The sequence below is a fragment of the Schistocerca nitens genome, chromosome 6 (genome assembly GCF_023898315.1).
Source record: "Schistocerca nitens isolate TAMUIC-IGC-003100 chromosome 6, iqSchNite1.1, whole genome shotgun sequence".
Classification (NCBI taxonomy): Eukaryota; Metazoa; Arthropoda; class Insecta; order Orthoptera; family Acrididae; genus Schistocerca; species Schistocerca nitens.
The window spans coordinates 476912144-476937432 of NC_064619.1; the positions used below are offsets into that span (position 1 = coordinate 476912144).

A 25289-nucleotide genomic window follows, 5' to 3' on the forward strand; every position below is an offset into this window, starting at 1 on the left:
AGTTTTGTGTTTTCATGTAACGTTACTATCAGATCCCTTTTGTTATTTTTCTTTTGTGTGCCCTGGATAATTTATTCTGGTATGTATCCTCACTAGTTTTTCACTTTCTGTTAGTCTTATATTAAAACCTATTTTTCATGTATAAATTGTGATAAACGTTTTGTAAATCCAGCTACACAAGTGTGTCCTCCATGTATTAATGAAAGGTGAATGCAAGTTGCGTAATAGTCATGTTTCATGAATGAATCAGTCTGAAAGGACATTGGGTCTCGTCACTACGGCAGTCTCCTTTCTTTGCTCAGGAATACTGACTGTATGTGGACACTTTTCACTTAGGGAGGAATATCGTTTGTAAAGATTTCCCCTCTCCTTCTTCTAGTATATGTGTATGATTGCGCTGGGCACTGTTAAACCATGCATTGTGAACGAATTAAGTCTGGATGTTTGCCGGACGATGTGGTCCATGGAACTGACAATGGTAACACCCCACAGAGCTCAACTTTGTTGCAACTGGAAGAGAGGATGTGTGTGCACGTGGGTATCCCTGTAAATGAATGAGTGTCACTTGAGGAATGAGAGTAAAATTGGCTGAGAGGTTGGCAATATTCGCCTCTATGATCTCTGCCCTTTCTTGCTTCAGCACGACTAGTGGCTGTTATAATGTTTTAACTGAGACATTTTCCTTTTAACTATATATGACGGTAGTATCTGTTCCCGAATGAACACATACCGTGGATGACCAGGCAGCTTTGCTAGAAATGAAATGATAATTAAATAGACACCCTAGCTGCAAACAGGCGTTGATATACTTCACTGGGGACATGTTGAAAATGTGTGCCCCGACCGGGACTCGAACCCGGGATCTCCTGCTTACATGGCAGACGCTCTAACCGTCTGAGCCACCGAGGGCACGGAGGATAGTGCGTCTGCAGGGACTTTTCCCGTGCACGCTCCCCGTGAGATCCACATTCCCAACATGTCCACACCACTACATTCGTAGTGCGCCTAATACACTCCTGGAAATGGAAAAAAGAGCACATTGACACCGGTGTGTCAGACCCACCATACTTGCTCCGGACACTGCGAGAGGGCTGTACAAGCAATGATCACACGCACGGCACAGCGGACACACCAGGAACCGCGGTGTTGGCCGTCGAATGGCGCTAGCTGCGCAGCATTTGTGCACCGCCGCCGTCAGTGTCAGCCAGTTTGCCGTGGCATACGGAGCTCCATCGCAGTCTTTAACACTGGTAGCATGCCGCGACAGCGTGGACGTGAACCGTATGTGCAGTTGACGGACTTTGAGCGAGGGCGTATAGTGGGCATGCGGGAGGCCGGGTGGACGTACCGCCGAATTGCTCAACACGTGGGGCGTGAGGTCTCCACAGTACATCGATGTTGTCGCCAGTGGTCGGCGGAAGGTGCACGTGGCCGTCGACCTGGGACCGGACCGCAGCGACGCACGGATGCACGCCAAGACCGTAGGATCCTACGCAGTGCCGTAGGGGACCGCACCGCCACTTCCCAGCAAATTAGGGACACTGTTGCTCCTGGGGTATCGGCGAGGACCATTCGCAACCGTCTCCATGAAGCTGGGCTACGGTCCCGCACACCGTTAGGCCGTCTTCCGCTCACGCCCCAACATCGTGCAGCCCGCCTCCAGTGGTGTCGCGACAGGCGTGAATGGAGGGACGAATGGAGACGTGTCGTCTTCAGCGATGAGACTCGCTTCTGCCTTGGTGCCAATGATGGTCGTATGCGTGTTTGGCGCCGTGCAGGAGAGCGCCACAATCAGGACTGCATACGACCGAGGCACACAGGGCCAACACCCGGCATCATGGTGTGGGGAGCGATCTCCTACGCTGGCCGTACGCCACTGGTGATCGTCGAGGGGACACTGAATAGTGCACGGTACATCCAAACCGTCATCGAACCCATCGTTCTACCATTCCTAGACCGGCAAGGGAACTTGCTGTTCCAACAGGACAATGCACGTCCGCATGTATCCCGTGCCACCCAACGTGCTCTAGAAGGTGTAAGTCAACTATCCTGGCCAGCAAGATCTCCGGATCTGTCCCCCATTGAGCATGTTTGGGACTGGATGAAGCGTCGTCTCACGCGGTCTGCACGTCCAGCACGAACGCTGGTCCAACTGAGGCGCCAGGTGGAAATGGCATGGCAAGCCGTTCCACAGGACTACATCCAGCATCTCTACGATCGTCTCCATGGGAGAATAGCAGCCTGCATTGCTGCGAAAGGTGGATATACACTGTACTAGTGCCGACATTGTGCATGCTCTGTTGCCTGTGTCTATGTGCTGTGGTTCTGTCAGTGTGATCATGTGATGTATCTGACCCCAGGAATGTGTCAATAAAGTTTCCCCTTCCTGGGACAATGAATTCACGGTGTTCTTATTTCAATTTCCAGGAGTGTAGATGTTTGCCCATCATACTCATTACTCGTGGCAGATTAATCTACCAAGTCCCGTACGAGTTCGGGCATAGCGTGTGCGTTCACACAAGAAGGTCAATGGCCGGGAAGCCATATTTTAACTATATATGACAATACTGAGCAAATATCAGTGATGAGTGGATATGTCTCATAAGTTTTTCTAGCGAGTGGTACCATTGTGTCTTAGAAAGAGAAACGTAGCCGCTTCACAAGCCGAATATATGAAAAACATGATCGCAACGACCTTGTTACAATCACAAGCGGTCTTGATTCTAAAGAAAAGTAGTGTTGGCAGCTGTACTACATTTACAAGCAATTTTAGAACACGGAACGAGAAGTGATGTCATGATCGCATGGATAGAAGTGACATAAAATCGATATAATTACGAAAAATGACGGAAAATACTTTACAACTGATAGCGTAATTGATTTACGTAAAATGCTTCGAACTCCGCCTGTATGAATGTCCATTCTCCATAAAAACCACCCATTTCTTATTCTTTTTAACCGTCTACTACTACATCACAACACTTTCATATCTACTACTACACACCGATAACGGGTGGTAACATCCTCGACATGCGCGCATCTGGAGACATCTTGTGCACTTGGGTGGGTGGAGAACAGCAGTTATGGATTCGGCGCTCTCCATTCTTTCACGAGACGCAGAATATAGTGGTCTACTTCTGGTCAGTTGCAGATGAAATCGGTGACAGTGCTGCAGGGTGGATTGATCAGATACAATGCAAGGAGATCTTTCAATCTCTAACTTTATCCTAAGAATGCGAGAATGCCCTGTGACTCTGATCTGCATAAAGAAAGATCGTAAATTACATACTACACTCGAAGTGCTAGTTATTTGTAGATCATTGTCTGGTTGACTTTGATGTGTATGTTCGAGAATTAACAGCGAATGGACGTACTGCACAGTCATCTATCTACATTCGCAATGTTACTCGCAAAGTAGAAGAGGGTCGGTTTAGTGACACTACAGAATCTGGGAAGCATGGTGCCGCGTCGTTGGTTCGTGTTGAAATTATGGTAAAATTGGTAAAACTGTTTGCGCTATCAACTATGATGCTTATTATAACAGTACATCGATGGTAACTTTTCTGTCCCATCCATCCACTGGTACACTGTTGACTATCACATAATGATTGACTGACATCGCTTGCTTGAAATGGAGGAAAAGTCTTGGTGGAGGGCCAACACCTTCTGGGGATGACTAACACAGAAACAAAGATCACATACATGACTGCAATAAGAGGAATCAATGGAAATGGAGCACAGAGCCGTCAGTTATCCCATTACTGTGGCAGATCAGTTTAAATGTAGAGGCTGTCAATCACCTTCCGACAGCAGTTTGGAAACATTCCACAATGACGCAAATGGTTGAAATGGCCCTGAGGACTATGGGACTTAACATCTGAGATCATCAGTCCCCTAGAACTTAGAACTACTTAATCCTAACTAACCTAAGGACATCACACACATCCATGCCCGAGGCAGTATTCGAACCTGCGACCGTAGCAGTCGCGCGGTTCCAGACTGAGGCGCCTAGAACCGCTCGGCCACCCCGGCCGGCCACAATGTCGCAAAATTGTTCCAGTTTCCAAATGTTGTGACTGTCTTTTATTTCAATCGTCCAAGTGCTTGTGTGTGTGTGTGTGTGTGTGTGTGTGTGTGTGTGTGTGTGTGTGTGTGTGTGTGTGTCTGTGTGTGTGGTAACAGCAGCACCAACATGATTTATACTGTGTGACATCTAGTTTTCTGTTAGAAGCAATGGATCAGAACGTGTTAACGTCAGTTTAGAACCTGACACAGACCTCGAAGTCGTGGTGGAAAAAACAAAATGTATGGTAGTGTACAAAGCGTGTTACAGCAGAAAGAAACAATGTTTCAAACAACGACACAGGGTCACAGCAAGCCTCTCATGCGACTGATAGTCTGTGGGGTACAGTCCTCCTTCAGTACAAGCATTGACACTTAACATTGGTCTGTGCAATAGATTACTAGCTGTATGCTTAATAGGATCACTGCGTATGCTCGATGTCACCACGCATATGGTATTTGTTTTTGATATATCGGAAGAGAGAGAGGTGGTAAAAATCTTATCAGGTTCTCTATCGATTGAAGTTAGTGGAACTTTTATAGTTCGTAATTTTTCTCTGTTGAATGGCACACAATAACTATGATAGAATGTTGGGGTGTTAGGCATGAATAGGCCCTGAGGGGCGCGGTTCTACTTCGGACTGCAGTACCTGTATGATGTTGATTCTTCCTAATTTTCCCGATAAGAATTATCACCATAAGGGTACATATTGTCTTTTGTACTACCTCGTGTTGCAGGAGTAGGCTGTCACTGTAGCTCAGGTAAAGCTGTTTCTACACGGGCTGTAGAAGGTGGTAGATATAGCTCCCTCCGACTTCCGCTCAGTTCCGACTGAGCATCCACATGCGCAAAGCTGCATGGATGGCAGTGCAGAGTCTGAGGAGCAGTTACAAGGTGCATAGGGAGTATCTAAAACCACCCTGGAATATTACTGTAGCAGATAGGTTTGAAAAAGGTGACTCATTTCGAGATATGAGAGTGTCACGAATATGTTTCACTAGTGACTATAATCATTAAAAGACTTCTCCATAGGATCCAATGCAGGTATGTGGTTGAAAGACTTGCTTCCAAATCCTAGACAGCATTTCTACCAGAATGCATAACAGTATAGATCTGAAAAGCCTGTGTACATTCTTGTGACCTCAATCAGCACACCATCTACTGTCTGTGATCATTCTCAATCAACCATCACCTATAACCCAATGGATATATCGCAGAACCTCTGATGTGGCATCTTGACAGAATGTGTGGTGTCAACGCCAGACACCGCACTTGGTAGGTGGTAGCCTTTAAATCGGCCGCGGTCCGTTAGTATACGTCGGACCCGCGTGTCGCCACTATCAGTGATTGCAGACCGAGCGTCGCCACACGGCAGGTCTAGTCTCGAGACTCCCTAGCACTCGCCCAGTTGTACAGCCGACTTTGCTAGCGATGGTTCACTGCCTACATACGCTCTCATTTGCAGAGACGACAGTTTAGCATAGCCTTCAGCTACGTCATTTGCTACGAACTAGCAAGGCGCCATATTCAGTTACTATAAGTCATATCTTGAAGAATGTCTTATGAACAGATAATTGTGACTCATGTACCGTCAAGAGCGACGTTCATCATTAATGGATTAAAGTTAAGTATCAAACTAATTATGTCCGCTTTCTGAATTCTCATTCCTAGTCATGTTCCAGACCTCACGTCAGTATAGTTCTTCCCTCTTCACGCCAGCCTGCGTGAGCTAAAACGCGTGCATTCCGGCTTCCACTCGTAACACGGTATTGCCTCTTTTGCTAACACAAAAGAATGTGTTACAAATACTGGAGAAATATCTAGTAGTGGCATGAGGGTGTTGCAAATACCAGCTTCATACCATCTTCCTTACCGAATCAGATTCTAAATTCGGTGATTTCATTACGAGCTTACACCGTCGGCGATATGTAACCAGGCGTTGGTCTGTTAATATACACTCCAGCAATCGCCATCTATATTCAGTGTCACGGTATTTGTCTGGAAAAACCTCTTCATTCAGAGGCAATGCAATACCGTGATTTATAAGATGTGTAGTTTTTAACACGGATATCATTAGCAATACTTCTGAGCACCTATAGAACCAAGACCGCTTGTAATAGTAACATGGTCGTTGCGATCATGTTTTTAACACCTGGTGGCTTGTAAGGCGGTTATCTTTCTCTTTCGAAGACACAATGGTACCATTTTCAAGAAAAACTTACGAGACATCTCCAAACATCACTGATTTTCGCTCAGTACTGTTTCGTATCGCCAGCAGTCAGTTATTGGTGAATTACTATACTTAGTAGTATAGGATGCATGATAGATTTGCCTTGAATGTCAGGCTTACAAGGTATGTGTGTGTGTGTGTGTGTGTGTGTGTGTGTGTGTTCCAACATGTGCAAAGAAAATGGATATGTCCTTTCATAAGGGAAGGTATGGATTTGACGTGGAAAACTGCAAGAGCCGAAAAGGGAATGAAAGTTTTTTCGCGTGGAAAATTATGCGAAGCCATAAGAATAGTACAGATATTTCTATTTCCAGAGCCACAATCGTCAGGAGGATGTATTTCTGATACTTCTCTCACTGTTAAATGTTGTCCGATTGAGGCTACAACCATAATATTTAACTGCAAGTACAGCAGTCAAATATATATGTGGGCAATTTCCTAGAACGATTCTGTCTGGGGGTGTATGGCTTGAAGCGGCAGTGGCCTGTGGCGGGAATGATTCACGTTTCCAGCTAATGCCAGGAGCCGTCAAGGTCGGCTGGGGTACTAGAATATGGCTGACTTAACCATGTTGGGCAGCCTTCGCAAACACGTGTGGAAATTTGAGAAGATTCAATATGGACGTGTATTTCCTCTGGACCATTATTCCTTCCCATGTAAATTGTGCAGTTGACTGTTTCTACACATTTCCCATCTTTATTTGGTTGAAAGAACATCGATTGTGGTGTGTGTTGTGTGCATCTAGCAAGTGAAAGACGAGTAAATTATAAGGATGATTTAGAATCTGTTATATCATCAACATCGGTATTCACGTGCCGAAGTATCAGTTTCGTCTATTTTTTCGAGTAGTCATTTAAAGGTCTTCACAGACGAGATAAGTTTCTAGTTACTCAGTGGTTTACAGCATGCTCCACCTCGCTGCACCTTGCTAAAGTTTCAGGTTTCTAGAGAAATAATTTTCAGTCTATATCTTCGGAATTATACTGCTCAAGTGATACTAGTATGCAAGCGATATTGATATCTGCTTGATATCGAGTAGTATTGCGAAAATTGTATGATATTCTAGCAAATCATGTGAAAATACATATGTTCTTGTAATCACAGAGTCTGTAGACAGGTGCAGAAAGCAAGCAAGTAAGCAGGTCAGGGTCAGAAACAGTAACGCTTTTGTGCCAAAGGGAACCGACGCAGCCTTAGTACAGCAGTTCAGAGTGACCTCAGTCTGCTGAGGGCGCTCTGGTCATGCATTGGGTGAGTGAGTGCGGGGGGGGGGGGGGGGGGGCAGGGAGGGGGGGGGCAGATGACTTGTGACCATTGGCTGCCGTGGATGACCTACCGAGCTCACAGTAAATATCTAGTGCTGCATGTGCTTATGCTGTCTGTCTTCATGGTACCTGTATGAGTCTCTGGTGATCGATAACTACATGCAGAATGCAGAAGTGGTGATCTTGTATGGTACAGGATACGAATTGTGAGTTTACTACATCCATATGGTATGTGGTGATATAGTCGTGTTGGAGATTGGCTTCATGCTGAAATATTCAAGCTTTCCTTGACAATAGCACAGCAGTGTAATTGAGTGAGAGTTTTTCCATATTTTATGGTCTGTAGACCACCTTTGCAAGGTTTAACTGCCAGTACATTGTGCCGATCTGTGCAAAATAGTTTTTCCTCTGAAAGTCTCGTCTGCAGAAAATGGCCGACAGTGCTCCCAAACCAGCAGCAGCAGTTTGGCGGGCTACACCGAAAAATTCAAGCTTCGGTCAACGATAGCAGAGCAGTGTAATTAAGGAAATGCCTTTCCAAATTTGACGATCTGTAGCAGACTTTTGTATGGTTTAACTGCCAGTGTGTTGACGCAATCTGTACAAATCAGTTTTGCCGCTAAAAGTCTCGTCTGCAGAAAAAAATGGCGAACAGTGTTCCCACAGAGGCGGCAACAGCAGTTTGGCAGATAAATTCAGTGAGAACCAAGCAGAACGCTCCATTCATTCACAAGATATCCCTTGTGCTGGGACATAGGAGCCTCTACAGACTGGTTTGAACAAGGTAGGGGGAAGGTCTCTATGGAAAGTTTTGAGAGTAATGTGATGTCCTCTTTGTTCAAGTGTTCAAAGACAAGTTGAAGCAGATTGTCCATCTCTGGCGTGATGCTGTCCATCATCCGCCATTGTGGCATTAGGACATCTCTAGACCAGCAGCTGTAGGACACCGAAAATTCCAGCAACTTTTCTCTTCTGTAGGACAATTCTTGCAATTCTGTTTGCATAATTGAACTGATTTTCCCGTCTGTGCTTAGACAGTTCTGTCATTCCAAACAACAATAACGCTTTTATAATTAATGGTGTTTTTGCAAGCATGCACAAACAAGATGAAGGCTTTTAGCTGCGAGAACAAGGGCGAACTATTACCGTTTCTGAGATGTATGTTGAGAGCAGGACGTTACAATTTCTGGGAAGGTTAACACATGACGGACAGGCCGTCCCATTAGGTCCGCTAGGAAGAATGCATCCCATGTTTTTCTGGAATTTTTTCGTAAACAGCTTCTGACAGCATTGCAAAAGGTTTGTATAGCATGTCCAGAGGGAGACTTGGCTGTTGTTTACACAGACATGTTACTTCAGTATAACACTGACAATCTTTAAGCTGCCCCTGTGAGAATGAGTCGCTAGGTGAGCATCTCACTGGATCTGCAGGTACAAAAGCTATGCGTCAGACACGGTGGTTAGGTAAACATGTGCGTGGCAGGAAGCATCTCAAATGTGGGGCAGGCTGGACCGGCGTGCATGCCTGACACATCCGATCATCGTTCCAGCTTGTAAATCTGTAGGGAACAGTTCACTGATATGTTGTGCTCGAACTTCTCAGTGATAGTCCAAAAGCATTTATACATGCAATGCATGTTTCTGCACTGCATTATTTCGACTGTTTAAGTGTTGTGTGCATGTTTGCAGAGTGTCAGACATGCATTATTTTGTCAATTTTACGCGAAGTGAACGTGTCTGTTCATTTATTTTGTGGACATGTCTGTAGGCTGTGCAACACATCATTTCGACAGCTTACAATTACTGAGCGTGTTTGCAGAGCATTTTACATGCATTATTTTGACAATTTACGAGTTGTTTGCGTGTCTGTACATCAGTGTACTGCATTATTTCAGTAATTTACGAGCAGTTTGCAGATCTATAGCCTATGTATTGTGACCCCATCACATCAGGTCACGTGTTTTGTATCACCGTAATAAATAAACTATGTGAAATCCATCCCTAAATAAACTGTTCCAACTTCCCACTGGGAAAAAAATATAGGTACACTCCTTCCTCTCCAGCAGATGGACACAGACTGAGTCCTTTTCCCACCGTTTCTTCCCCAGGCCGCCATGGGAGGGACGACAGCACGCTCTGGTGGCGGTACTGTGTACTAGGTCAGTTGGACTCTGGACCTCATGGTAAACACACTGGATCGAGCTACGGCCTATGACAACTCAAACTCTTTAAATAAAATATGCATCCTATCCAGCGCCCAGCACAGACTGAGTCGTTTTCCCGCCAGTTCCAAGGAAGAGGCGGTGGTTGGATGGCTGAGGTTAGTAGAGGTAGCCCAACAGACCTATTTTCCCGCTGAAATTTGAACTTCCCGCCTTGACATCATTGTGACGTTACGACATCTATCTTGAATAAAACTGACAACAATACGCTGTCCTTGCCCTACTATTGGCATTTCACAGGACTTGCTGGACACTGCCCATGCTGATCCCAAGCTACATCACACTGAGACTATTGGATATTAGTCATGGATGTACGGGTCTGATCACCAATCAAAAGCATTGTTTTCGTAAGGAGAAAATTATTCGTCTTCAACAATAAAAAGGTGCAGCAGACAACAGTCAAAATAAAGGTAATGCCGAGTTTATTTGATGATAACTATAAAATTGTGCATCACTGATACGCACTGTAATGACAACCTTCAATAACAGGATATAGTCAGTAAGTTCTGTGTGCGGCAGATCGGCGCAGAAAATCAAACTTCTGAATGGAAAGTGCATGATAACGATGCCCCAATTCATACATTGCCTTTGATGCTAATTTTGTTTGTCATGCAACTTCCCACTTCCCAAATGAATCTCCTAACATGTGACTGTTTCCAAAATTAAAAGACGCCACTGACAAGATCCCATTCTGAGAGTAGAGAAAGTACAATATGAAATGCAATGGCGGGACCTGCAGTCCTGTCCAAAAGATGTCTTCCAATGCGACATGAAACAGTGAAAGGAATGTCGATTTTCCTTGAGACATAAGAGTCTCAACTTTATCTTTGATAATGAGGGAAGCTGAAGAAATGAATCAAAAATTGTGCCACAGCTCGGACTTCAACTGGGTCCCCTGCTTATTATGCAGATTTGCTAGTCATCTGCCTAATAAGCAGGATACCAGTGTTCAAGTCTTAACTGTCACACAAATTTTGATTCATTTCTTCTGCTTCTATTGTTACCAGAAAAAAAGCAGTGGAAGGTAAGATGAAATAATGTGCAAAGGAGTGAGAAGACTGCTTTGAAAAGGAATGGGGCCCACATCCAGTCAGACATGCAATAATTCATTATATTTCAGCTTGAATATTTTTTAGACAGACATCATACGTTAAGGGGATTGTTTGTCTATTTATATTGCAGTCGTCTTCCTTCCTGGGCATCCAAATTTCTCTGCTTAATAGTTTCTTCTTAATTATTAACTCTAATAATGCAGTTACAAAGATATTAATTTATACAGTGTAACTTTAGAATAAGTATGTGTAAGAATTGTAATTAACTAGAAAGAACACGAAATGAAAATAAATAATAAAACAAAAACCAAAAATAAGTTTCTTCTAATGGGTATTTCTCCTGCTGTGGTTCAGTTTGCAGTTACCACGCTATTTCTTCAAGTTTTGCCTTGTTTGAGTGGGAGAATGACCTACATTTATAAGCTCCTGTGCATATCGTTAAAATATTATCCCTAGATGGACTACTTGTATTCTATAGTATGAGTAGCCCTCTGTTAAGTGTGAGGTCCAGGAGTCCTCGAACCAGCACAACTCCCTATGGGGTTCATACATAATTTACTTGATTCTACTTACGTAACATTAAATATTGTTACTATAATAAATTATCCAGTAATGAAGCGAAACGCAACACTCATTCTGTCACCATCAGCATTACTGACAGCTGTTCATGCCTTCCCATTATTGAGGGCTTGCAAATAAGTCACTGTCATCACCAGCACTCTGATATAATGGTTTTACAACAAGAGTAACCAAGTTAATCACATGTAAAAGACAGGCCACTATAAACTCACGTCTCACAAATAATGTTGCAAACAAACAGAATGAGAAGTAGGTGTGTCCACTGGAAGATAATAAGGAAGTGGATATTTCAAAATTTCACCACTGTCAGCGACAATCACATTTCATAACTGTAGCATCTACTGGCGACATCCAGCTCTTCAGGTTAAACTGCCAAGTGTCATTTGTTCAACAGTAAAACTTCCAGCTTTTGGCTATAAAATAAACTGTAGTTTATGCATCCCTTCTCTGAGAGCTAAGCTATCTTCATTTAAAACATTTATTTCCATTCTAATCGTCGAAACATAGCGCTGTATTTTCTATGTCGGTTTACATGGTACTGGATGTTTTGTTTCAGATGACTTCTATGGTTCTGAGGGAAATCTGGCAGCCTGCCACTGCTTGCCAGGATGTATGGAAATAAAGTACACTGCTGAGATATCCCATTCTCAGATCTTGTGGCACAAATATTTCGAACAAAAACCGGAAAAAGCAGCTCAATTTGAGAAGTTAGTTAGTTCATTATTGTGTTATATTTTCTTTAGTTACTGATTGTTCGTTACTTAGTTATGTAGTTTTGCAAAAAATTAGTTAATTAATTCCTTGCTCCATATATCATTTAAACGATTTTTGTCAGAGTGATATAGAACATGTCAGCTTACAAGCTAGCATTTATTTGTGTGCGTGTGTGTGTGGATACATTTGCATGACAATAGCCTAAATTTAATAACAGAAGTTAACATTTTTCTTCTATTTTACAAATGCTTCTAGTTCTATTTTAGAAAAATACACCTGCAGAATGGGTGTAGATCTCCAGAGCAACCAGCAGTGTCTAGGAGAAGGTCTAAAAGATTGTTGTACGGACGTAGTATTCGTTACATACAATGCACCATCTTACCTCGTTAATAAAAAAAGGAAGGAGTTGATCATGGCATTGCTAAGGAACCAATGCAGCACTCACCTGAATGTCTTACACAAAAACAGCAAACCTTATCAGGATAGACAGATGAGGATTTTAATCGTCCTAAATGGCTTTTCACAAGGCACTTTAGATATGATACAATTAAATTTTCCTTGAGACATTTGATCCTCACTCAACTTTATCTTATCCTAATGACAGAAGCTGAAGAAATGAATTAAAATGTAAGCCATGGCCGAGACGTGAACCTGAGTGTTACTTATTAAACAGGTATGCTAGCCATTACACCACAACTGCAGTGTAGATAACACAGCTGTACGGACTATGTTAGTCCAATGACATCCCTAACACAAACTTCAGTTCATGTCTTCAATTTATTTTTGCCTTCTTAAATGGTCACGGTTCCCGAGGCTCTCCGGAATTAAATTATCTTAGATCTATAGATCACCGACATCTGGGATACAGCAGGATACGCCCAATATGTCCCATTCTTGGGTGCTATTCCAATACTAGAGAGCCTCGGCAATAGTGATGATTTAAGAAGGGGAAAATAACCTGAAGACGTGAATTGGAGTTTGTGTTGGGGAGGTCATTGGACTAGGATAGTCCATGCAGCTGTGTAACATATACTGTTGCAGTGGTACAATGGCTAGCATACCTGTCTACAATACAAGGAGACCTTGGTTCAAGTCCTTGGTGTGACACAAATTTTAATTCATTTCCTCAACTTCTGTCATTGTTATAGACAAGTCACTTTGTCAAGGATGTACTGTGAATATCTCGAATCTGGAAATCCCACTTGTCAATGCCATAGTCAGCTGGCATGTGAGAAAACGAAAGAGGTCGTTGTTGACTATTGCGTATTATAACAGCTTATAGGCAGGCCATAGACCAGCAATTTGTTCACCAAATCAGTGCTGGACAGCAACTACAACTGATCAGCTATATCATTCATAATGACTGCTTCACTATGCCATCGACCCATTCTTACAGTTCTGCTTACTGCTCATCACAGAGCAGAAACTAACATGGTTGTAGGAACAGCAGCATTTTATGCAGTAGGTATAGAAAAATGTCACATGGAATTATGTTTCATGGTACATGATTGTACACTACAATGGATTAGGTACCAGGATATCAAAAATCAGATGCATCCCATGTGCCAACAGGCTACAGTCGAACATCCACTTCTAGACCCACACACTACCTGATGTAAAAGTACCTGGACACGTCAATGTAATGTGGAACTGACTGCTAAATTTCGCAAGATGTGGACCACTGATGTAAAGAGACGCAGGGAGTATTGTGTTCTCAGTAAATAAAGAGACAACAGCAGAAGAGGTCGGTTAGAAGAGCCCAGGGACTTCGAATGTGGACTAGTCACCAATGCAGCTAAGAGCATTTGACCCCAGACTGCACTGTTGCCACATTTTCCCCTCCCCCTCATGTAACATTACCAGACTTCCCTCTACCCTCCCCCACCCCTCTGACACAGACCAATCACGCCATGTATAAGATAGTAGAAAATTCAAAATTGGCAGTAAATTCAAAGCAGCTCAATTTTCGTATGTATAAAATGGGTTGAAATTCAAAAACTGGTGTGAAATTAAAAAAATTGCAATTTTGCTAATTGTAAAATGACAGGAAATTCAAAAATCCAACTGGGTCATTTTCCTATTGTGTATTTAACTGGGGACCTATAAACGACAAAGAAGCTTCATCCTGCCGTAGTCCTCAGTGGTACACAACCCCACAACAGGCCACAGTAGTCCACCCACCTCACCACAGCCCCACACTGAACCCAGGGTTATTGTGCTGTTTGGCCCCTGATGGATCCCCCCTCCCCAAGGAATGTCTCGTATCAGGTGAGTGTAGCCCCAAATGTTTGTGTGGTAGAGTAATTATGGTGTATGCGTACATGGAGACAGTGTTTGCACAGCAATTACCGACGTAGTGTAACTGAGGCAGAATAAGGGGACCCACCCCGCATTTGCCGAGGCAGATGGAAAACTGCCTTAGAGACCATCCACAGGCTGGCCAGAACACTGGGCCTCGAGACTAATCCGCCGGGCAGATTCGTGCCAGGGACTGGCACACCTTCCCACTTGGGAAGCAGAGCGTTAGACCACGCAGCTAGCCAGGTGGGCCATTGTCAGATTAGTGCAATGAAGGACCCAAGAATACAGGCCAAGCCTGCATAGCTGTCAGATTTTCTCACTCCTGTGATGTAAGAATCTAAGATTGTGGACCCTCAGATATGAGTCCAGACTGCATGGCTGGCAGATTTCACAGGCCATGTGATGCCAGACTCCAATATTATAGACTCGAGGATATGAGCCCAGCATCCATGTTAGGCAGATTTCAACGGCTGTATGATGCAAGACTCCAGTATGACAGACTCGAGCATGGTTGTCAGATTGCATGTGTGTTCTAAGTTTAAAATCCTGTCTGGGCAGCAAATTCAAAAATGTGCAGGACCCAATTTAAAAATGGTAGAAAATAAAAATAATTCACTTGTTCTAAGTTTAAATTTACAAGAAATTCAAAAATCTGTTTACCTTAAGTTCAAAATTGTGAATAGCCCACTGGTTGACAGAACTAGAGCACCTACTTTAGTTTTAAAGGCATACAGTTGACTGTTACAGCCTGTATGATTGACAACCACTCAGCTCTATTGCATGTATGGTAGGCTAGGAGCAAGAGAGGTATGCAGTTGAATTTTTATTTAAACAGAATGGCTCCCATGTTACACCATGTCATGCCGCATAGAGCTGACAGCCACATGTGAGCCTTCAACACATTGTGACATGTCTTGCCAGAGAGAGCCAGTGCGCGTGACTGCTGGCCCCTTGCCATCACTACTGCTGCTGCAAGATGCATCTGTTCATGACAACTGCACTATTCAGTTCAAAGCCAACACTGCTTGGCTCCTCACTATGCACTGCTTGACATCACACAGATCTGTGTACTTAGGCAACAGGTCAGAGCCTGCTTTTGTTGATGTGTCGATACGTGCAGTTTGGAATTCAAGTAGACATCTGCTGTATGTTACAGGTAGTACAGCCTTGCCACAGCCAGTTACATGATTTCTCACTTAGCCATACTCTAATTTTAGGACTGTAAGGTGTCTTATTGTGCTGCATGACGATATGAGCCGCATGTTGGATCTCTACAGCTACCGCACACTTTTACTATTGCGACTGCAGCATGTGGTCCATGCTTCTGTCTCCACCCATATTCACTAAGTACAATACCTTCGTGATTTATATCTCTGGAATGTTGGGGCATGGAGGACATTCCTACGTAGGACACCATTTAATAGGAGTTTCAAAGATGCATTCCTACAGCCTTAATCACTCATCGATTTTGGACGCTGGACAGCAGCTTACTATTTCGGTAGACATCCAAGCTGAGCACTAAGACAGAAGCCAATATCATCGTACTTGCTGTGCCAGACACAGCATTGTGCATATAAGGTATAGTAATACTCCCTAAAGGAATGCATGAAACTACTTTTAAGCCTTAACTCTCCTCTTTGTTAAGAACAACCACTTATTTGCTAGAAACTCTCCAGTCCAGTCACAAATATGGTTCGACTTTTTGTATTTTGCTCATATGGCGACAATGTGGAATCTTGCCGAATATTGTAACAACCTAGACATATACCTATTGCCTGCTAGGTCTCGTTGATGAACAGAAAAAGCCCATTTCTACATGATCATCATTTATGGAATGCGTGATTATATTCTGTTTCCAGAAAGGTCGTAATTCATGTTCCAAAATTGTATATCCGACTGACGTTAGCAATGTAGACTTCCAGCTGTTTCTATTTCCAGGAAGGTCATAAGACATGTTCTTAAACTACACAGTCAACTGACATTTGCAGTATAGATCATTATTAGCTGTGTGTATCAACTTGAAGACAGTTCTTGTAGCTTGTAATAAGTCATAATAACTCTTTAATAGCGTATTAGTATTCTGCATAAATAAAGTGGGGATTCTGTGTGACAATCCTTTCCTAAGTTTTCAGGAGTTATATAGGATCAAGTATTTACAATATTTCTGTCATATTCTGGTTTGGTACTTGTGATTTTTTTTTTAGTCATTCAGATAAGCTGCATAGTAATATTGAAAATTCAAATAATTGCTCAGCAGTGAAATTTGTTTCTTGGAAAGAAAACAGATAGCAGAACAGGAGGAACTGAAGTGCACTAATATGACAGCTCTGCAGTGAAAGTTCTTGGAAAGAACTTGGAAGAAGTTGTCACTTACATGTAAATTAGAAAGGAGCCACACAAATCTATTCAATGGCATTCTTTGGGCAAAGTATTCATCCCGCAATGCTGGGAAAGATGACCAGTAATCCCTAAAACTAGGTTGTGCTTTTACATCCATAAGTAAATTAATACCTAAAAACACTTTCATCTCATCTGTATTTGTAGGGTGGGGGTTGATGCCACCACCCCTTTGCATAGCATATAAATTCATCTGATACACTATTTCATCCAATGTCTGATCTGTAAAAAGTTCAAGGAAAAAGTCAGCTGGGGAAGAAAGATTATCGAAATTGGGCGAAGGCCCAGTTTCCTCCACAAAATTTACATGATCATAATCACCGATCTCACATGTTTGGTTCTGTAAAGTCTTGGCTGGAAGGAAGAAGTTCACTGATATCAGCTGGAGCTTTAAAAACTTCTTTCTCGGCTGCTAAAGAAGGTAGGAGCGTGGGAGCTTCCTGATGAAGGGCCTGAGTAATGCCCTCCAGATTACCATCTTCATCCTCTTCAGGTTCTGACAGTTCTGACAAATCGCTTGGAATATCCTCAAAAAGTAATTTTTAGACAGTAGCCTCATCTAATTCCACCAAGGAGTATTTTTTATCCACCTAAATAGAGGTAAAAGTTAAATAACTTACTGTATATGAGAACAGAAGTTTTGTATGGTAAAGGTATCATATTAGCATAGTGGTCTCACAGCGAAACCACCAACATTTGTGCTTCTCATTATTTCAATTAATGAGCTATATTCAAACTTTAGACATGTTTTCAATCTAGAACATATGTCGTAGCATATATAAAAATTTTACTTGCATTGAATAAAGTACAGCATCTGAATAACACAAAACAACGTGTATAAATCTCAATATGTCGTACTTGCACAGAACACACCCGCTGGACGCCAGTTCCAGATCGCTGCGTTGCTCTCTCAAGATTTGTTGAGTTAGTTCATCGAAAATTCGCTAGAGTGCACCACAAACAAGGCTGAGACAGTGGTTTCACAGTGAGTCACCCAAGCTGCAAAGGGATACAATGCAGCAAAAAGTGGTTTTGCAGTGAAACCACTGTGACATAAAGGGTTAAAGAGAATTGGAGCATTGTAAAAGACAGTTCAGCTGTAGCAGATATTTTTAATAACTACTTTTTAAAAATAGGCAGGAAAACTGGTGCAAATAGTTCTGAGGAGAAAACAAAATGAGCATACTATAGGAGAATAGAGTTAAAAATTTATCTAAAATCTCTATGTGAAATAAAGGAGATTATCATAAATCTAAAAAGTAGAAGTTCACATGGAGTGAATAACATTTCCAACAAGACACTAAAAGTTGTGGCGCCTATAATAAGTAATGTTCTTAATAACTTATGAAATGCAACATTAACTCAGGGTGTTTTCCCAGAAATACATCTTTTTCTAAAATTTTTGAGGAGGTAATGTACTCTAGGGTTTGTTGCCCACCAGTGTATTAATGGCATACTTAGCCAATCACAGCTTTGGAAAAAATCTTTAAATGATAAATCTCACCAACTAGGATCTTCTGTGACTTACTGAAGGGATCTGACTGTGTCAACACAATATTCTAATAGAGAAATTAAGCTTCTATGGAATACATAGTTCAGGAAATGCCTGGTTTAGTTCTAATTTAAGAAACAGAATGCCAAAAGTTACCTTAAGCTATCCGATACTACAAAGAGGAATGCCATGTCACCTGCATGGGGAGTAATTACAGTGGAAGTCCCACAGGGTTTGAACATTTGCCCACTACTATTCTAGCTTCACGTTAATGATCTGCCATTTTATTTGAATCAGGAGGCAGAATTAGTCTGCATCCAGATGATACAACCATTGTTGTGAAGCCAAGCAAAGAGGCATCAACGGAGAAAATAGTAAATGTTTTTGTGAAAGTTACTGAAAAGTTTTGCAGAAATGGACTTGCTTTAAACTTTAAAAAATGCAGCTCATTCAGTTTTGTACAGTCAGAAATATCCCACCTCCTATTAACGTAGTACACCATCCCACCTCTTATTAACATAGTACACCAATAAACACTAATAAATTGGTCAAATACTGTAAGTGCTTAGGTGTACATGTTGATGAAAACTTAAATTGGAAAAACCATATAGTAGACTAGCTAAAGCATTGGGTTCAGCTGCTTTTGCCACACAATAAGTGCCAACTTTGGGGATACAGAAGTCAGTAAATTAACATATGTTGCACATTTTCATTCATTGATGTCTTATGATTATGAGGTAATATTCTGGGGTAACTTCTCATGTGGCAAAAAGTATTCATTACACAAAATAAAGTAATTAGACTTATGTGTGGATTTCACATACATACATCTTGCAGGCATCTCCTTAAGCAGCTGGGAATATCAATCACAGCCTCACAGTACACTGATTCACTTATGAAATTTCTGATCCACAGTGCATCTTGGTTTGAGAGTGACAAAGATATTCATGAGAAAAATACTAGAAGGGAGAAAGAACTGCATGACCCTTTAATGAATCTAACTTTGGTACAGAAACAAGTAAAATATGCAGCTATAAAACCCTTTGACAGTCTACCAATGGGAACAAAATAGCAATTAAAATAATCAAAGATTAGATTTTATTAGCTATCTATGGAATAAAAGTCTTCCAGATGGCAGAAGTGTTTTCAAGTGTAGATGTTTCTCCTTAAGGGGCTCCGGAACGCCCTATACTTGCAATGTTAAAATAACGCTTATAAATTACATCTTTCCTCACAAAGTATTTTTGGTAGGGAGTTGAACTTTTTACAGATTATTTATTGGAATATGGGCTACAACTTAACACAGGGATTTTACAAAATTTTAGTTCAGTTATTAAAGATGATTTTTTTCAATTGTAATGAAAATTCACAACATTTTTTTGCAATTTTTTATTTATATATTCAAAAATATACAGTTTTTTGGAAAAAGGCTGTGTTAAATTATGCAGAAGGTACTGTGTAACATTTACTCAAAGTTTGAAACAAATATGTTTGGAAGATCCTTAGAAAACATGTAATTAGTATGAGAAAATAAAAGTTTTGGGAATCGAGCGACAAAGATTGGATTAACTTTTTAGTGCATTCCAGGTCCATAGGATGGATTATCTTCATCCTCTGCAAACTCCTCCTCCAGCTTCCTCTTGTTCCTCCTCCTGTTTACTCTTGCTTGTATTTCTAGACTCTTTACAGCCCTGTCTGCAGCCCGAAGGCGTTCCTTGTCTAAAGCAAGCATCGCTCGTACCATGTTAGAACCTATCTTCATTCCCATATTTCTAAATACCTTGCACCTTACAATGTTGCCATCATTGAAAGTCGCAACAGCATCATACACACCAAAGTGAAGTGTTTCTATTCCAACAAATACAGTCTTGGGGATTCTCGACCATATAACACTATTTACACTTTCATTGGGGTTTTGAGTTTTTCCGTGAATACACTTTTTCAGCAGTTCAGGTGCTGCTAAGTCTCTGAAAATAGGTTTTATCACCTCCATTATTGCATGAGGCAGACTATGCTTATGAGTGTACACTTCACCAGTTAGCAATCCTTTGTTATATTTACACCAACTGTCTTCTTTGGGACACAAGCTATGTTGGGGATTTTCATCGGTTGAAGAAGTATGAAAAAAAAGAGCCCAAACAGCCTTCTTCATTTCGTCGACACTTTGTGTATTTGCCTAATAGCCATTCCATAATAGTTCTGTACTTTGTCAATTACACTGTCAGTTAACCTTCCCTTCCCATCCAACCCTTTACCATCACTGAGTTTTTGTTTTTTGTACGAAGCTTTCAGTCGCAGAAGTCTTGTTCCCATTCGCTTCTGTACGTGTCCAATACACTCAAATTTCTGCACTACAACATCATCACCATAGGGCTTCAGTCCTTGAACATGTTTGAAACTTTTAGAATCACCGTCACCAAGGTAATTAACATATCGCACTTTATCACATGCCTCAGAACGATGGAATATACTGGCAACACCAGCCACTTCCATTCCTCCACTACTGCCACTATAGTTAGCTTTGCAATTATTTTCATGTGTACCTTTATGTTTTTGTGGACATCTATAATACTTTGATATTACTGCTACATCTAAAACTTTCCCTGTATACATACTGGTGGCAGATACTACATCATGAAGAGATGTGTGTCCCCGTTTATGCCAGGTACCATCAAATGCCGCAGTCAAATCTCTGTTACCATTATTTTCCATTACTGCCTCTTCCACAGCGTTCTTCATAGATTCTATACAGACATCTTCTACTTTAGACCCTATTAATTTATTATAGGTCGTAAACTTGGTTGGGGGATTTGGAAGATTCATGATGCCACAGAAAATTGCACCTGCAGTAGCACCCTTACCAACTGAACGCAAGGAATACACAAATCTAATGTTGTGTTCGTAGATTTTGCTACCATTTTCTTCAGTTGCAGTTACTGCAACACTGTTCCAAAAGGTGGTCATGTATGAACACTTATCACATTTCAGTTGTATTTCACTAGCAAGTCCTACGTGCTTTATTATGGAGAGTTCCAGAACAACTTCACTACAATGAATACATCTTACACAGTTTGAAAAAATTCCTTTGAGAACTGACATATCAAATATTTCATTAACATCCGATTCGCCCATAAAACATTCATAGTTTTCACTCATTGAACCAAGCTTCTTCTGTGAAGTATTTTCTTTCCCACTTTGACTGCTATGGGCAGGTGTACTTGAGAGGTTAGGTTCACTCACTTGGTTATCGTCTTTATTGTTTACAGTAATAACACATACCTTTGGCTTTCCAACATTTCTCCTTTTCTTAAAAGTGTTCAGAGGATTTCTAATAACTTTACTTTTACTCATTATTATACTTCAACAAAACAGAGACTCAAGAAACAGAATTAATTACGAATATTTTCGAGATAACGACAGAGTAAATAAACATGAAACAATCGACAATCACACCAGCGATATATATTGAACCATCACAGGTTAGCCACAACACATACGCTATCTCACATCACTAAAATGTACCTGATGAACACGGACGTTAATAATAACACCATTTGACAGCAGTTTAACAGCGCCAAAGTGGGTCACGCCCATGTAGAACAAATTCCAAAAAAAATTTCAAAATAGTTGTAGTCTTCGGAATTGAATAAATTATATATCTATTAAAAGGTAATAGTCTGCAGATTCAGAAAACGCAAAAAAGTAAAAATTGAACTTTTCATGATTTTGAGCCTTTCCGGAGCCACTTAACATTTCCTTCTATCCATAGATCAATTCTTGAGTAGAGATAATTAGTCATTAAAAAAATCTGTTGGCTTGTTGATTCAGGGGAGGGGACCAAACTAAAAAAAAGAAATCTGCAGCAATATAAATATTATTTTTTTGTTGCACATAAGTGTCTTATGTTTGTTCTGTTGACACATTCCACATCATAATGTTTATCATGAATTCGATGTATGGAACAACTTACTAACAACATAAACTTGTCAGAACTGTGTGTGTCTGTGAGCCATCCAAACTCCCTCATCAATGCCACCTTACCTTGCTACACAATGAAATTACACCAGTAGTTTGATGTTCATCAATGGGCGAAGAAGACCAAATTCAGCTTTACACAGATTAGTTATTGCAGTAGACCCTGAAGAACATGATCATTCTGTAGAGAGGGTGTGTGCACCTACACATAATCTGTAGAGTGAAATACATCAGTTTAAAAAATAAATAACCCCATTTTGTGCAGTGAAAGAAAGGAGGAAAATAAGTGAGAGATTTCAAGGTCAAAAAATGTCCTTTCCAGGAACTGGCACCTTCATTGTCTCTATGGAGTGCAACACAGTTTTACATGTAGTCACAGAACTAAGAATTCTGGATTCTAGTTGACATAGATGCATAATAATGTGACAGTCTTATGAGACAGGGACTGCCTTTGTTCTGCCCTAGACTTAACGAAAGTTAACTCTTCTGACCAATCTGAGGGTGGCTGTAGGAGGTTTCCAATTTGTTACGTACTGGCTCTGCGTTACAGTTTACCTACCAACTCAAAAAATGTATCTTGCAGAATGCATTTTGTTCAGTTTGGTTATGCCAGCCAATATTAAAAGAAGTGGAATTCTGTTATAAAAATGTTATAGATGGCATCGACATTGAATAAGCTTTTTTTTAAAGTTTAATCTCTATCCATACCCAGCAAACAACTGTGAAGTACATGGCTGAGGGACTTCACATTGCACCATCACTTTTTCCCATTCCATTTGCATCAGGGGCATGTGAAGAGTGATTGTTTAAATGCCTCTTTGCACTCTGTAATTAGTCTCATGGTTCATATTGGAGTGAAATGCAGGGGCTTGTAGCACATTCCTTGATTCACCATTTAAAACTGGTTCTTGAAACTTTCCTGGACCTTCACTTCAAGAAGTATTAGTTTGGCATTTTTGTTGATATCTGATAAGATGTTCTGCAGAATTATGACTTTTTTCTGCTTCATGTATTTAACTTTCAATTTTAATTTCCAATTTAACCTAACATTACTGGAATATAATTAATTTTTTTGTGAATATTTTCTAGTTTTATGATATAACTCATTGGATCCTCTGGATTTAATCACATATGGCTGTCAATTTTGATTGTTGTATGATGAAGGTAGCATCCATATTCATATTAATAACGTGTACCTTATATGTCCTATTGAAATCGGCTTACTGTCTAGATATCAAACTAATATATCTTAAAATGCAATATGTGACTAGGAGTAATGTACCTCTTGCCAAATTTAATACTTAGGGCACAACACATACTTAAACTCACAGAGTCAGTTATATCACACCTGGCAATTTTACAGTTTTGCCCCTTTTGGAAAATTATCTGCAGACATCCTGGGTGGAGTATTGACCATGTTGTAGTTGAATATTAGTGAAGAAGTTAAGAGTACTGTAGCTGTCATTAGTGACAGTGTTATTAGTGCAGAAATAGCTCAATCACTCACATTTGTACAAATAAATCAAACATGGAATAATGAAAAAAATTAAACACAGCCTTTATAAGTGGTTGGCAGTGCTCAGAAATAGACCTATATCAGACAGAACCCTTCTGAGTTATATGGATTGAGGACAGGACAGTACTTTCACAAAACTGTGCCTGCACAGTACTGACTTAAATGATGCATGCACTTTTCTCTGAGACCATATTGCCTTGCTTCTTGGTTGGTAGCAATTTGATAGTTTTAAGGAAACAGCTTCTTTTGTCATCTGTAATCAACTTTTTACTGAACAACACTTTAGCACATGATAGCAGTCATAGTTCTGTGGTTCAACCTTTCTGTTTTTAATTTAAGGTGTCATATGTAAATTAATATTTATGGCATAGCAGCACATTTAATTATGCATATCTTTACTTTGTAAAGTCAATTCACCTTCAGTTTCAAACTTATTCCATTTGTATAGCAATTTATTAAAATAAAATGATTGAAATTCATCAGCAGACATTCAGTGGCATGCACTGCTCTGCATTGCATGTAACAAAATACAAAGGTGAGGTAAATGGTTATAATGTAGCAAAAAAGGACTATCTGGAAAGTTACTTAGTGTGTCTCCTCAGTGTAGTCTTATCAAAGTTTATTTTAGTTAGCTGCTCAGTGTCTGCTTGTTTGATTGCCACTTTACAAGGAGAGATGCAGGTTTTTCCAAGTCAGGCATTAAATTTTTAATGAAACACTGTGGAGGTTTTTTATCTCATTATTTATTGCTTCAGTTAGAATAGCACAGCACAGCTGACAAATAAAAGGTTACATATTTTTTAGCTAAATACCTGCCTTAACAGACTTTGACAGTCACTGAGCGTTTCAAACACAGAACAGTACTTCTAAAACACAGATTCATTAACACACATCAAAAAATCAGTAAAAGATGACCAGCAATGAAAATCTCACAGCACATGATACTGATTTACATATAAAGAGAAAGTAATGTGTGGTGCCTGCTGTCCACCTGCCAGTGCTGCCAACATTATGTCCGGACACCACGAGTCTCCAACTCGTGGCACCTAGAGAAGAGTCTGATATCAGTGAGATCCTTGCCTTGTGGGGTGCTGGGATCATCCACCTGCTCTTCTAGAGGGGGCGGGAAGTGGACCTGTTCGTGCTCGTGGAGCTTCTGTCCCTACTCACCAGTTCACATGGACTGGGAAACTGTTTGCATCACCTACAGCCGATAGCAAGCAGCCCCTGGCTGGCAAGTGCTTCCTATATAACCATGTACTGGCTCCAACTGACAGTCTTGGTGTGTTCTTTAAACAATTAACAATGGGGTCATTGGATATGGAGCAAAAGCATGATTGAGGAAGTATGGGAAGAAAAAGTGCTCCTTTTCTTTTAAAAAGAAAAAATTCTGGAATTTGACTAAAGCAAATTAGGAAAATCATAGAAAACTTAAATCTGAATGAAGGGATGATAATTTAAACTGCTGTCCTATCAAGTGTAA

General features: G+C 40.9%; 1 protein-coding gene and 1 non-coding gene across 4 annotated transcripts in view; one reads left to right on the forward strand and one right to left on the reverse strand.

The window, feature by feature from the left end:
* The window catches only part of LOC126263119 (pickpocket protein 28-like), a 331006-nt gene that overhangs the window by 255266 nt on the left and 50451 nt on the right, over nucleotides 1–25289 (forward strand). For all 3 annotated transcript variants that reach the window (XM_049960131.1, XM_049960132.1, XM_049960133.1), the window contains one exon: nucleotides 11968–12118. In XM_049960131.1, the coding sequence (XP_049816088.1) occupies nucleotides 11968–12118 (151 nt within the window). The remainder of the gene's footprint in view (nucleotides 1–11967; nucleotides 12119–25289) is intronic.
* Trnat-ugu (transfer RNA threonine (anticodon UGU)) lies at nucleotides 836–910 on the reverse strand. The gene has a single exon. It is a non-coding gene; the product is annotated as a tRNA-Thr (tRNA).